Source organism: Streptopelia decaocto (genome assembly GCF_964273445.1).
Source record: "Streptopelia decaocto genome assembly, chromosome: 3".
Classification (NCBI taxonomy): domain Eukaryota; kingdom Metazoa; phylum Chordata; class Aves; order Columbiformes; family Columbidae; genus Streptopelia; species Streptopelia decaocto.
Genome location: NC_138656.1, coordinates 27977392 through 27992172, shown reverse-complemented (window position 1 = coordinate 27992172; position 14781 = coordinate 27977392). Strand labels below are relative to the sequence as shown.

At 39.4% G+C, this 14781-nt stretch overlaps 1 protein-coding gene across 5 annotated transcripts in view; it reads left to right on the top strand.

The window, feature by feature from the left end:
• THADA (THADA armadillo repeat containing) overlaps positions 1-14781 on the top strand; it is a 167126-nt gene that overhangs the window by 109193 nt on the left and 43152 nt on the right. For all 5 annotated transcript variants that reach the window (XM_082047591.1, XM_082047592.1, XM_082047589.1 and 2 more), the window contains one exon: positions 10012-10097. In XM_082047591.1, the coding sequence (XP_081903717.1) occupies positions 10012-10097 (86 nt within the window). The remainder of the gene's footprint in view (positions 1-10011; positions 10098-14781) is intronic.

Below are 14781 nucleotides of genomic sequence, written 5' to 3'. Positions count from 1 at the left end.
GCTTTGCTGTAGGATGCTATCTTCCAGTGCTTTCAGTTAGATTTCTTTTTTTCCTGCCTTCCTTCTGACTGGAGACCACAGGAGGGGGAAAAGACTTTGAGGTTCTGCCAGAAGTCAAATAATCCATTCTGCTAACCTCTAGCCATGTGCCATTTCTTAGCCAAGAGCTCATCTGCACTGGGAAAGTTTACTTCTAAGAAGGCTGCTTTCTCGAAACCAACTTCTGTGGAGCAGCCTCGTATAAAACAAACTGGCTTTGCATTTTGCAAAGACACACTAGTTTGTCTGGATCGGCTCGCCTGCCCTGTGTGCGTGGGGCTTTGTAACCCAAGTATCCTCTGCGCTGCGGTGCTGCTGAGCCCTCCCCTCTGTGGAGGGGACAAGAGGAAAGGGCCTCAATTTGCCCCAGGGAAGGTTTAGAGTGGATACTAGGAAAAAATTCTTCACAGAAGCGGTTATCAGGCATTGGAACAGGCTGCCCAGGGAAGTGGTGGAGCCACCATTCCTGGAGGTGTTTAAAAGGCGTTCAGATGAGGTTCTTAGGGACATGGTTTAGTGGTAGAGTTAGGTTAGGTTATGGCTGGACTCAATGATCCTGAGGGTCTCTTCCAACCAAAATGATTCTATGGTTCTATGACTGAAAAACACAAATGGATCCTGGCGTAGGGGCGCAAGAATTCAAGCTCACACAACAAATGCATGCAAAAATTCTTCCAGGCTCGGACTCACAATCAGGTTCACTGTCCACTGAGATACCTGAAGCTCAGTTTTCTCCAGGCTGACTCTAGGATGATCCAGCTGTAACTGCTTTGAATGGGGGAAATGTCAGGTATTTTATAATGCTGCAGAGTACCATAACTTGGTGAGTTGGTGGCCATGGCACTGCATCAAGCCTGTAGCGTCCCCTTGCCCTCCACTCGGGGCAGTGTTGTGCGACAGCCGGCGGACAGCCAGGCTGAGGCCTGCCTGGGAGGAGCTTCACGCCAGGTGTGTGTAATACAGGAACGTGGCCTTGCCGTGCTTTCAGCAGACAGTGTCACCTAAATGTGCCCTTTTTCTTCTCATTGTCTCTGAGGGCACACGGCAGTCATTTCTAGGGAGCAGGCTATTAAAGACTAAACAGTGTTTTGTGCTCTTTACGGTGGCTGTGTGGAAGCTTCCAGAGGCACGTGCAGACATATCTGGATGTAGAAGAAAGTTGCCTGTGACTGCAGCTTTGCAAGCAGCCTCTGTGGTTGGTTTTTTTTGGAGGGAGTACATTATTTGGGATCTGGAAGGGGCATTTTGTACTTTCAAAAGAGCAAGAAGGCAGCAACTAAGGAGACGGTAAGATATCCTCCTTGGCAGAGTGGCCTTCCTCTTCAGATAGTTCCCTTGCCTCTGCCTCTCACTGCATCAAATGAACCCGCTTGTCCTTCAAAAGCTGTGTCTGCTCTTGGCATCTTCCTGTTTCTGTGACTTTTCCATTTCTTGTCTTTAAAATCTACACATTGAGAAGTACAGTTAATTATCTTTGTTCTTTGGTGGTCTGTATGCTTATGCAGCTGTGTTCAAAAATTGAAAATCATTTTAATGACTGAGCCTGGCTCTATGGAAGTCTATTTACTAGATTTCAAATTGAAAAGTTAATTTTCTGTCGACTGGGCTGGAGCAATAATTCATGTGTGCACTCTTGCTCTATCACACACAACATCAAGGGAAACTTTTGTTGTCCTGTTCCAGCTGAAAGCAAAGCGTACCAGTATGAGCAGTTATTGCACATCAGGTGCACAGTGGTAATTTATTAATCTGCACTTTCTGACCCATGAGCCTAATTTAGCCTGGTTCGTCTTTGCTTTAGAGAGCAGAGTCATAACAGTTACGTCATTGTTCATAAATGTATTCTTGGAGACATTCATTTAAATTGTACGTGCTTTAAGCAGACTAATTTAGGTTTCTGTGCTGCTCCAAGTCCACTCTTTTTACCAGTTTTGATAACAGTATCCTTAACACAGCTACAAATGGTTTATTTAGGCAGTTGGTGATTGCTTGTTTTGGAACATTTGCTTTGGGTATCAGTTGAGATGTTTAAACTTCAGACTGAAGTTGAAGATGTACATTTAAGAAGAGAAACATTCTGTGGTTCATAGGCATATAGGTATACTCCTAACTTAAATATAAGCATTCAGGGAATATTGAATAAGGTTGTTCAAGGTGTGTTCCCTCCACCTGTGCAACATTCAGAGTAGCCTCAAATCAGGTGTAATTACAGGTTTTGGACATAAATCCTCACTCATATCTGAAAATGCTTTCCAATAAATAAACAAAAGAGTTTTAGCAGCTTGCCTTCTATAGGCGAAACCCCTAATGTTAATTGTGTAAAATTCATTACATTTGCACATGGGATTAGTTTGACCTCTAAGTTTTTAAGGATGCTGCTAAGGGCTCACATACGGTTCTCATTAAGAGAACAGAAAAGAGAACAGACAGGATTATTTTATCAATCTGGTATGCTAAAAACAACACCAACAGAACACAACCTTTCAGTGTCATTCACCAAGGACAGCCAGAGCACAGATTAATTTTTCCTAATAGCTGAAACTCAGGATGTTCTTGGTTTTATCACAATGAAAAAATAATTTGTGTAGCTTCTTTTTGAAGCAATAAATTTTCTGCTTATACCAGGGAAACTAACAGTAACATAACAGTCTAGCTTTTGGTGGTAGTAGAAAATCTTAAGTGACCAGACCAGCAACTTTCCCTTTGGAGAAAATGCCTGCTCAGATGTGGGATGAACTGGCCTTATAGAATGGGCAAGTCAAGGGGACTGTGCACATGGTAGTTACACCAAGAAGGTCTCAACAGCACCAAGCGGCAAGCAGATGCGGTATTACTAGATGTTTGTACCTCTGTGTGGGTCTTTCTGCGCTTCCAGGAACTCAGCAAGGATTAATTATTAGTGTAGGCTTCATTATTACCTTTTTCTTTTTTTTAAGAATACTTTCCATTAAATCTGAGTCTGTTGGCCATGATGTTCGTTGATGTGCTGGTTTTGTATTACATGGTTAAAAATGCTGTGGACAAAGTTTAATAATTAAATCCATTATTAATGTCTCTTCCAGAAGACAAGAGGAAGGCCATGCATGTGTATTCAGTACTACAGATGTGGGCTCTGAGAGAAAAATAGATTAAAATCTGAAGGCTACCTTCTAAACAAATATACCCCCCCAAACCTCAGTCTCTAGAACACTGCAGAATTTGAAAGCTAATAACCAAAACAATGTGGTATTTAATCTTTTCATCAGCTTCTCATTGTATGTGTAGGTCTGATTTCCATAAGCTTGGTTGCCTCCATGACTGACAAATGATCATTTTACAGCTCTCTCTGCAAGCTAAAATGTGGTCAGTACAAGGCTGGCTTGGCCAGGATAAAAGGATAAAACTTGGTATGGATAGCCTGGTAAGGATTATGTAGAATTGACTGTATCAAGACTCAGATATCACAGAAGGTGCACTTCTTGGTGCTTTCAGAAGATATTTTAGCTGATACAAATGCAGGTCATATATCAGAAGAACCTGGCCACTGGCAGAAAGAATACTATTCGGAGATTTGCCATTCTTCAGGAAGGAGTAAGCTGGAAGTTCGTAGTGAGGGAAAGATGCGCTGTAAACCCAAAATTTAGTTGGCAGTGTGCCAGCCTGAAGAGCTGAGATGATGGAAGACAAAGGCTGACTGGGAAACTCAGAACAGGAAGCTGCATTGACCCCATTCCCAAGTACCAGCTGGCGTTAGGACATATTGGACTTAATCCAGATTCTTCCCTGTGTTTATGCCAGAGCTGAAAATGAAATTCCAGCCTCAATTGTATGTAAAATGTTGACTCATCAGAAATGTTTGTAAAGTTTAGAAATACAAGAATTTGTGCAAAGGCTATTACAATAGCGTACTCTGTATTATCTAGAATATGATGTTTAGGAAACCAATTTGATTCATATGTTGGAAGCAGAAACTGTACATAATATTGGTGGCTAGAAAGCAGGAGAATTCAGGGTTTAAATTCAACACCAGCAGACTGATTTATTTTCTGCCAGATAAAATGTAGAATTGAATAGGTGTTGCTGAGGGTTTTTTTGACAATAACGTGTTATTTAAACAGAAGAATGGGGTAGTGTTTAGCTATGACAAGTTTTCTTTTTTCTTTTAATATGAAGCTCTTCCTAAAATACTATTGATAAGTTCAGTCTTTTGAAAAGGTCTTCCTTCCAGGAATTTTAGGCTTTTTCAGGCTTTCCAAAGGCTCCAGAAACATACAGCATTGCAGTGAGTGACTTTTTCATTAAAGACCAGAGAAAGGGATAGGCAGATCATGTAATGAATAGACCACTTTGGAAACTGAAGTGGAAACAGTCACACAAGTCATAAGGATGATTGTCTTCTTGTTCTCAAGGCAGCAATGAACTGGCCTTGGGAAGAGTTGCCCTTGTAATCTTGCCAGCGCTGCTGTTCCTTTACTCTGATGCTTAAGAGTGTGTCGTGAACTTTTTGGACAAAATACAGGGGTTTGTAGGTGGCTTTGAAAGTTGTATGATTTAGACTAAAATTCTGTATTAGCTTCATTCATGAGCCAAATCCTGTCATTAGTTTTTAAGGATTGGGGGCTGAGAGTAACGAACGTGAGTGTGTAGATTAGAAGTAGCTAACAGTCATTTAAACACTGTACTTTACTCTGAAAAAATGTTCACTCACAGCCTGTGTAGCCATTATGTGATGCACATGCTGCATATTATTAGGATGAAACTATTTAGTTTGTTATTTATTTAATAAAATAATATTCCAGTTTGACAGATTATATTAGCTTGTATTCGTAAAGCAGCATTGGTTGGAAGCCTTGAAATCCTTCAGACTACCCTAAATACTTGGAAGCTGCAAAACATGGAGTTTTTCCGAGACCTTTCACTGAAGTTGTTTGTTTCTTTTAGACGGCCCTAAGATAAGTAACTGCACTAAGATTTCTATAACTAAACTAATTCCTAAGAGCAATGTAATGGGTTTTTATGTAATAGACATTAACTGCCAGGCTGCATTTGAAATTTGTGAAGTGCTCATTGGAAGTATGAGCAAATATGCTTTGATATTTATGTTGTTAAATGTTTGGTAAATACCGTAAGTTTCTGTATGTTTATAGCAGTTGTTCTGCTAATAGTTTTGCAACATCTGTTTCCTAATGAGGAAAAAATATGAGCTAAATAAGCTACATCTTTGGAAACAATGAGTTTCTATTGACTGGAGTAACCAAAACCAAATAGTATAAACATTAACACAAACAACTTTGATTTTATAGTCAGTGACTCGGATCTGTCTTATTTATGTAACAAATGCAATATATTATTGTCACTGTTGTTTGTCTCTGAGATGATGCTCTTTCGGAAAAACAGGAGTGATCCATGAGAAAATCGTAATTGTTTTTTTGACTCAGTGTAATTGAAAATTGGGGGTTTGAGAAGAGAATGAGAATCTGCAAATTTGTGCATCAAAATTGTTTGTTGCTTGCTCTGCATAAAGGTGTGTTGACCATCTTTGTTTATATGTAGAAATCTGAATGGTTATAAATGGTGTCCTGTAATGAGTAGAAATGAGGTTTAAGGGCCTCTGCAGACCTTAGTCATTAGAAGAGCAAGAAGTTGTATATTTAATTTAAATCTTTTCCCAGTGTTCTGACTGAATTGAGGCCAAATGTGTGAACTTTCCATGTTCTTTGCTCCTTGTTGTTTCCCTTGGAAGAGGAGGTATTTTGCTCCATAATTCATTAGTGTTGATCTTCTTTAAAATAAACAGTAATACAAGAGAAACTGAGTTTTCGAACTTAAGCCATGTATTCCTGATACAGTTGAAACCATATGTGCAAGCAGGGTGCACAGGAGGTCTGTGACCACACATCGCTGATTTCTCCAATAAGTGCCAGTTTGGTTTGCATCAGATCTGCCATCCAAAATAAGCAAACTGATGACTGCCTTAAATCAAGCATGACTTAACTACAGAAGGTGAATCAAACTTTAAAAAAAATAATATTTGCAGGCTCCCAAGTGTGAGAATCTAGGATTGATTTCATGTTACGTAGAGCTAAGCTGCAATCAGTGGTACTTAAAGGTGGCTGGAGCAGAACGCAGTGTTGCATGTGGAGCTTCTGAAGCTGCCTGGTCTGGTCTACACGTGTAGAGGGGGAATATTTGCTGAAGGGTGCGCTGCCCCATCCACCTACCAGGCAGCTCCTTGTTGAAAACAAACAGCTTATTGTTAGTCCTGTCATACAGCATTCTGTAAGTGCTTAACCTGGGCCTTTTCAAAGGCATTTGACCAGGAGCTTGTGAATTTTAAAGAACTATTTAGTTCCATTAACCTTTTTCTCTTAAAAAAAAAAAAAAAAAATCCCTGGACTCTAATGGCTAACAGAAGATTTCCTACTGTCAGTGACTTCAGCTCTTCTAAGGTTATAGTCACTTAACAGAATCGAAATCGGAATTGCAAAGAAGTCTGACTACCTCACCCCAAATTACTTGTTCAGCATTAGTGATAAGAAATTTGGTTGGTTTGGAAGACTTTATTTTCAGGATCTAATCCAGAAATCCGCTGTAATGCATCAGATTTATTAGTATGGAAGCTGGTACCTGTGTTTTCAGATTTGTCTACTGTTCAGCCATGCAATTTAACAATTTAATAACAATTTTAAAAAGACACTTTTTTTTTCCCCCCCATACTAAAGATACTGTTAGGCTGGAGCTTTGGGCAGTTAGAAAAAAAAACTATCTGTAGACCCTTTAAAACTTGCAGTCTCTAACTTTTTTGACTTCTGTACTTTCCATCACCTTGTATCTTCTGTGGAGCTTGGTGATGATCTAGTAGGGACACAGCAGCTCCTCCTGCCATTGTTTCATTCTCCTTGATTAAATTAGAAACACATTTATTCTGAGCCTTGTTCTTTCTAAGCAGTAATCCTTTCCATCCCTGCCTGTGCTTCTAAAGGTTGCAGATGTCTTCTTGCCCCGCCGTGGCTGGTCAGGTCTGTGCTGATGCTTGTGTTTTACGTGTTACTCAGGGCAGACAGCCTTTGCCCTCTCTTCAGGCAGATGTGTTGTAATGTTCTACAATATTAGCTGGTGAAATTCCACTCGGTGGCCATCTGTGAGCTGATTTTTATTTCCACCTGGACAGTCAGCCTCCAAGTACAGCGTCACAAAGCAGCGCTAGAAACTGTGCGTTAAGCTTCTATTATGTAAACTCTATATCTAAAAAGAAACAAAAAGCAACAAGATGAACTTCTGAAAATTATGTTTTAATGTCTCTGGGCATGTTGTGTAGGGTGGCCACGGGGTCTTTGGTACCAGCTGTTCAACTTCATGAATCTGCTGTTGTTACACCAATCTACTTGCTAGTGTAGACAGTGTTACTTTATTGAGGTATGGATCTCTGGAATGACATCACTACCCTGCTATTAGTATATACGTGTAGTAGTATGAATATTGTTTTCGTATCCTTTTTAAATTTCTGTGTGGACATACCCTTAGATATGAGAATCCTAAACATCTGTAGCTCTATCCTGTTGAGAGTCACATGGAGCTTATCATCTGGAGTGCGCATATGATGTATTTGTTTCCATTAATATCCAGGTTGGAAGGGAAATGAACTAATTTTGGGGGTTTTGGAAAAAACAAGGAACACTGTTCCAGATGCCTGGAGCTCCCACCCTTGCTACTGCTGTGACTTTCTTGTTTGGAGACAGATTTCCTCAAAGCGTGTTTATGAGAACACCACTATATTTGGGTATCTGTGTTAAAAAAGAAACATCTTGTACTCTTCCCACTCTCATTGTTGAAGTTCTGCATGAACCGGTCATCTTAAATACTGCACAGGGTATCATTTGAAAGGTTCAGCATGTGATTTTTGGCTGTCAGGTCTGTTATGCAAATCACAGTTTGATTGTCTTCAAGACAGCTTTCTGCTACGGTCTGAACAACACTGACATTTCTTGGTTTTGGAAAACTGAATTTCCTGTTGTGTCTGTCTGGCACATATGGCTGAGAATTCACTAGCATCACCAGAGCAATGGAACCAGCCAAGAACAAACGTTTGGCATGTTTTGTCCTAGAGAAACCTCATTTCAAAATCAAAACATGCATATGCACATACACAAAATGAAGGGGTAAATGCTTAAAAGCTGGACCAGAATAAAAAAACATGTCAGTATTGCTGTTGTCACTTGTTCAGTAAAGGTTGCATCAGCCATGTTTTTTCCCAAGGCACGGTTTGTACATTGGAATTCTTCTTTCCAGTGAAATGACTGAATAATAAGTGAGTCTTCCATTTTTCAAGGGAGCTGAAGTGCAGCAGGCCTGTTGAATTCCTCATCTTAATTGAAATCTATCATGGCTCCTTCTGTTCATTTAATGGGCACTGGTGAGAGACCTCTTGGTTCCTTTTTCTTCTAAGCCTTTGACTGGCCTGTCACTCTTTTGTCTTGAGTTGAGCTCCTAACCCTGTGAGTATTTCTTGGTGGTGTTTTCACACAGATTGTGAAGAACAACTTGGGCAGCAACTAGTTGCCCAAGATTAAGAAGAGAGGTTCACTTAGGGTGGACAGAAAGTAAGTCTTTCTGATACAGCTTTTCAAAATAGCCCATATTAAAATTGCTTTGGCTTCTTATGGTATCTGTTTGTATGGATGCACATCTCCTCTGCAGGCAGGCTTTTAGCTCTTTAAGACAAGAGGTAAGAAGCAAGCATGGAGAAGTTCTGGAAGGTTCATGACTAGCAAAGTGTCTAAAAAATCTCTGTTCATGCAAAAGAAATAAAAAAATTTCCAAATATAAATCCTAGTAGCATGCAGTCTGCTATATGTTATATAGTTGCCTAATATCGTAGACCATAAAACTAATTTAGGCTTATTACAGTTCATTACTGAAGATGAGAGCAGTGTTTCTGGTAAAAGTTGTCTTTTTTTAACAGAATCATAGACTAACTCTCCATAGGCAAATACAACTGCCAAACTTCTATGCAAGAACCTCAGACCTTTCATATTTATGTCATGATCACTTATCTTATTTGAAAAAGTTTTTTTTTTCTTGAATTTTAAAGATGTTACAGAGGTGAGAATGTTTGTTGGAACATTTTTAATTAACAGTTTTTTGAAAGAGTTTCAAACGTTAAGATAAGCATACAACGAAAGTGCCAGATAAAATAAAAATTAAATACTGAACAGAATTAGTCATTATTTAAGCTTGTGCTGCTTGATTCTCTAAGTTTTTAGTTTAGTGCAGGTCCCATTGGACGCATCAGAATAATTTCTGTGTTTTGAACCGGGTTTCCTGTTTGTTCACTATTAAATTATATTTTAAGAAAAGTTTTCCTGGCTAAAACCTACAGTGATAACAATATAAAAAAAAATTAAGATGTTAACCTAATTTGCTTTTCTAATTGGAGAGAAAATGTCTTATCACGTGTGACTTGAAGAGGTAGAGTGGAAAGTAGCTAATCACTAATTTGTGTTATACATGATATTCTTGTCTGGGGAAAAATATCTAACTTTAAAACCATTCATGCCTCTGTGTTCTTCATCAGAACAGTGAGAGATGTGTGATGGTTAAAAAGATGTAGTGGGTACCTTTCATGAGGAATTTCTCTTCTGTGAACTGTAACAATAAGACCTGAAGACTTATTTTTCTTAACACGTTTAGTCACACACATTATCCATAAACAAAACAAAGACATCCTAGTTGCTGGGGCAAGCTGATTCATCCATTGGTAATGAAATGTATGAACTGTGAATTTTGCCATTCTGCTAAGGTGATTGTCATTCAGAATGGGCCAGGATGTGAAACTGAGGTAACCTGGCCTAATGATTTCACATACCCAGTCTAATTTGATCAGTGGTTGATCTTCATTAATTAAGTAAAATAGACACACCAAGCTGGTGCGTTTCACTGTTTCTGAGCATGGATGTTACAATGATTTAATGTTTAGTAATTTGATTTTTCTAGGCCAAATCCTTGTTTGGTGACCAGAGCTGCCTATCTTGATGTCCTTGTGCTGCTGAGTACTCACCTGGGGAAGTTTCAAAAGCAGGGTAAGTCAAATGTACTGCTCTATAAATTGGGTGGAATACCTGTGGGGAAATTAGAGCTCTGTTGGATCTGGAGAAGCACTAATGTATTACTTGTACTCAGCATTTTCTCATATTTAGAAGTTTTAAACTGTGAGAGCGTCTTTAAATTTCTTTTTTTTTTTTTTTTTTTTTTTTTAGTATTGATTCTTTATTGCTGTGAAGTTTTTGAAGGGCCAGTCAGAACTATCACTTTTTAATGATGCAGAGTATTTCTTGCCACAATACAAAACATAGTGTAAACAATAAAGGAAACAAAGGTAAGGAGGAAGGGGAACCCTTTCAAGTGTGACTGTGTATAGGCAGCTTTCAGTCAGCTGTAACTTGCTTCCTTGTGGGCCTGTTTTGTTTAGTTCTAATGAACAAGTGAGTAATAAATTACCTTGCCAGTCCAGGAAGGCAGTTACAGAATAGTTCTTTTATTTCATTAAATTTCTTAATGACTGATTCTAACACTGCTTTTAAGGCATTGGAACCATTCTTAATTTTAAAAGCAATTCCTTTTGCGTTTTGTTTTTTGTTTTTTTTCTTTTTTTTTTTTTTTGCATAGACCTTTAGTAGGAGTAGTTCAATTCTGTAATTGCTATTTGTGTGGTTTCTTGTGAATGCACACTTCTAATGGTGATAGTTGTAAGGAAAATGAGTTGGTGATGAACATGTCTGAAATGAGCTTCTTCAGATAGGTTGATGCAGAATCTGTCCCTTGGGACAGAAGCATAGACACATAGAAAATATGTCACAAGTGGGTTCCAGCATACCAGAGTTATCAGGGTTATCAGGGACTCTAAGAGTTGGGTCTGATCTTTCATGTCATCTGAGGAGTCATTCTTCTCTCTTGGGGCCCAGATGTCAAGCTACACTATTCAGTAAAGGATGATGTTGCACTGTAGGTCTCTTTCTGTTGGGTACTGGCCACAGTTTGTGCCTAGGTAAGGGCTGCATGCTGTATAGGCAGGAATGCACCACCCCGTATAAACCAGTTTTAATATAGCATGTCTCCAGGGATAAGCTTTTCATGGTTCTTGAATGTTTTTTGGGGGGTAGGCTATATCTACCATCAATAATTCTTATGTTACAATGTGTATTTATTTATTTTCAATATTTATACAAAATAAAGTTCCTTAAATCCTGATGTGCCATTGATCTTAGTTATTATCCTTTGCAATACATTAAAAAGTCTAGCTTTGTATCACATCTACAAAATAAACAGAAACGATCCCCAGAGCCCCCTTCAACTGTATTTAGTCTTATCACCCTTCTCTTTATTTTGAGTACTCCTTTTTTTAAACATAGATCCTCTTTGGAATATTAATTTTTACACTTCTTTTAATCATGATCCTCTACCTCTGTACACCCCCTTTGTGGTGTGAATCATCCCAGTCTTTCTGTATTCTCTTCACATGAAATTTTTTTCTTCTGCTTCTGATTATTCCCATCATTGACCCTTCAGCTCTATTTTTACATTTTCTTAATGAAGGAACAGCCAGTATTCCAGGTGAGGGCTCCTCATGTGCTTACTTAATAGACATTACATTTCCCTTTATCAGTCTGTTTCCTATTTCAGTTATCTTTGGGGCTTTTGTCTTGCACATTTGCAAAGGCTTTTATTGACCTCTCCACACCAGGAGACTTCCCTCTCTTTTTATGCCCCTGACTCGTGAATAGCCCTTTGAGCCTGAGGGACTGCACCACGCTGTGCCTGCATTACCGACTGCAGTGGATTCTTTTGTTTTTCAAAGCTCATGTGAAGTGTTCCAAACCTGGGTGCTGTACTGTATGATTTCTGTAGAATGAAAGCAATTATTTTTGCATGCTCTCTCTGCTCAGGGGTATTTCATTAGAAAGTTTCATTCCTACATAGATTTAAAATTATATGTTTCAGGCAGTATCTACAGAGAGCAGAAACTTAGACTGGAAATGCGGTTTTGAAAACTTGAAGATACATTACGGACAATTTTATATATCACAGGCAGAAGCACTTCTGAAATGAGGGAGTAATATGTTTATATTAAATAGAAACTGAGTGTCCCATGACACAGTAAGAGAAAGACTAAACTCAGCAGTTAAAAATGAATGTTTTGAGTCTCGTATTTAAATATGTTCTGTAAGGAATAATAATTAACTGAAGTTTTATACTTGTCTGAGATTAAATATCTTACTCATAATATGACTATCTCTGGTTTTGAGCCAATTTTTGTCTGTTTTAATCTTGCTTTGTAAAGTTGCTTCAATGAATAAAGGGTGAAGGACAAATCCAAATAAAACTGTTTCTTGATGTGTTTATCTAAGAGGCCCCAGGAAGTGCTGTATATGAGCTCCAGGCCACAGGCTGAAACTGATTTTCATCAACAGAAATGGGAATGCAATGTAATGAGCCTGCAACTGGTTAAAATCAGACCACTTCTAATTGATTATGTCTGTCTAAAGGGGCTACAATTACAAAGAGATTTTCAGAGTATAGCCCTGCCTAGGCCTTTCCTACATTACGATTATTTTCTGTAAGTGATTTGTTGTCTTCAGTTAATAAAATCTGTCTCTTAAAGTGCAGGACAGCCCTTAGGGAATTCACTTCACAAATTCAAAACAATTTAAAATGTCGCGTAAGGAAGGCAGGAAGTAATGGATACCAAAAGCATCTTGTCCAGCTAAAAATTTATTGCTGGCCAAATGATTATTTATCTTAATACAAATAAAGAAACCCTGTAGTTATTCTGATCTGCTGGTTTGGATGGAAGTGTTGCCTGATTCACGTCACTGGGAAAATACAGTTTTCTTTCCTTGAGTTGATAGGCAAAATCTGCAGTACTTCTTCCAGCTCCCAATGTGCCTGAGGGTCTTCTGATGTGCAGAGACGGTACATAACAAGACTTACAACATGCTTTTTTTCAATTATCAATCGCAGTTGGAACTCAGAAAAAAAAAAAGCAAATTAAAAAAAAAAAGTTAAAATATATAAATAAAAATACTTTTTTTTCCCTATATTGAGAGCAAACAAAAGTTCTTACCAGATCTACGATTATCTGATGAGTTAATGTCTACTTTCAGTATTAATAATTATTAATACTACCCAGTGAATTTGTTCTTACAGATCTATGCTAACTGTTTTATAGACCTGGAATGACAGAGGTCCAGGGCTGTTTCACTCTAATGGGTAGAACAATGCAGACCACTTCCAGGGGATTTTCTGGCACTTGTACCCTGCTAGAATCAGTTCCGTTACCCCTCCAGAAGTAAACCAGCACCAGAGTAGGTGGTGTAGGAACAAGGGGAATTTCTTAAACTTCACTCTTCAAACATTACTGCAGGAAGCAAAGAACACTTGTAGGCCTCTTTGGAGGGGAATGGTGCCTCCGAGTCCAGGTGAGAACATGTCCAGCCTTAGCTGTATTTACAACTATTTGCAAATTTGCAAGTCTTGATAAGCAGGAGCGAGAAGGAGGCGTCTGTGAAGCTGTATTGCTGCAGATCCATGTGTGTGTCTGAGGCAACAACCTGTTAGAGAGTAGAGTAGGGGAAAGGGACCTGGGGGTCCTGGTGGACAGCAGGATGAACATGAGCCAGCACTGTGCCCTTGTGGCCAGGAAGGCCAATGGCATCCTGGGGTGTATTGGAAGGGGAGTGGTTAGTAGATCGAGAGAGGTCCTCCTTCCCCTCTACTCTGCCCTGTTGAGACCACACCTGGAATGTTGTGTCCAGTTCTGGGCCCCTCAGTTCAAGAAGGACAGGGAACTCCTGGAGAGAGTCCAGCACGGGGCAACAGAGATAATGGGGAGTGGAGCATCTCCCTTATGAGGAAAGGCTGAGGGAGCTGGGTCTCTTTAGTTTGGAGGAGACTGAGGGGTGACCTTATTAATGTTTATAAATATGGAAAGGGTGAGCGTCAGGAGGATGGAGCCAGGCTCTTCTTGGTGATAACCAATGATAAGACAAGGGGCAATGGGTACAAACTGGAACACAAGAGGTTCCACTTAAATTTGAGAAGAAACTTCTCGGTGAGGGTGCCAGAGCACTGGAACAGGCTGCCCAGGGAGGTTGTGGAGTCTCCTTCTCTGGAGACATTCAAAACCCACCTGGACACATTCCTGTGTAACCTCATCTGGGTGTTACTGCTCTGGTGGGGACATTGGACTGGATGATCTTTCAAGGTCCCTTCCAATCCCTGACATTCTGGGATTCTGTGATTCTTTTTTCTGTGCTCGGAGATGGGCTTTGCAAGAGACAGGATACCAACCTGCATGCAGGCTGTGCTGTAACACAGTGTTCCAGTGGGTAAGATTCCTCTGTGGAATATGTGGACTTTTGACAGGACACATAATAGACTTTCCTGCTTTCAGATCTTCTCCTGGAAGTTGGTGTCTGAAGCTAAACGATGAGACTATTTCTGTGATGCTGCAGTGCAAGTAATGCAGGAGCCAGAGCAGAATGTTGCAGTGAAAGCTCAGATTTGTCTCTGTGACACATGAAGAACATCACCAGACAACGTGGTCACTTTTTCTTTCTTGCTCGCATCTCAAAACAGTTTTCTGATAGTATTTTGTCAATTCATGAAGGAAAAAATGCATGCAAAATAGACTTGACTAATAAAAGTGTAGCTTCCCAGGGTTGTGTTCAAAAAAATGGTACTCATCAATAAAGTGTTGTGTTGAGT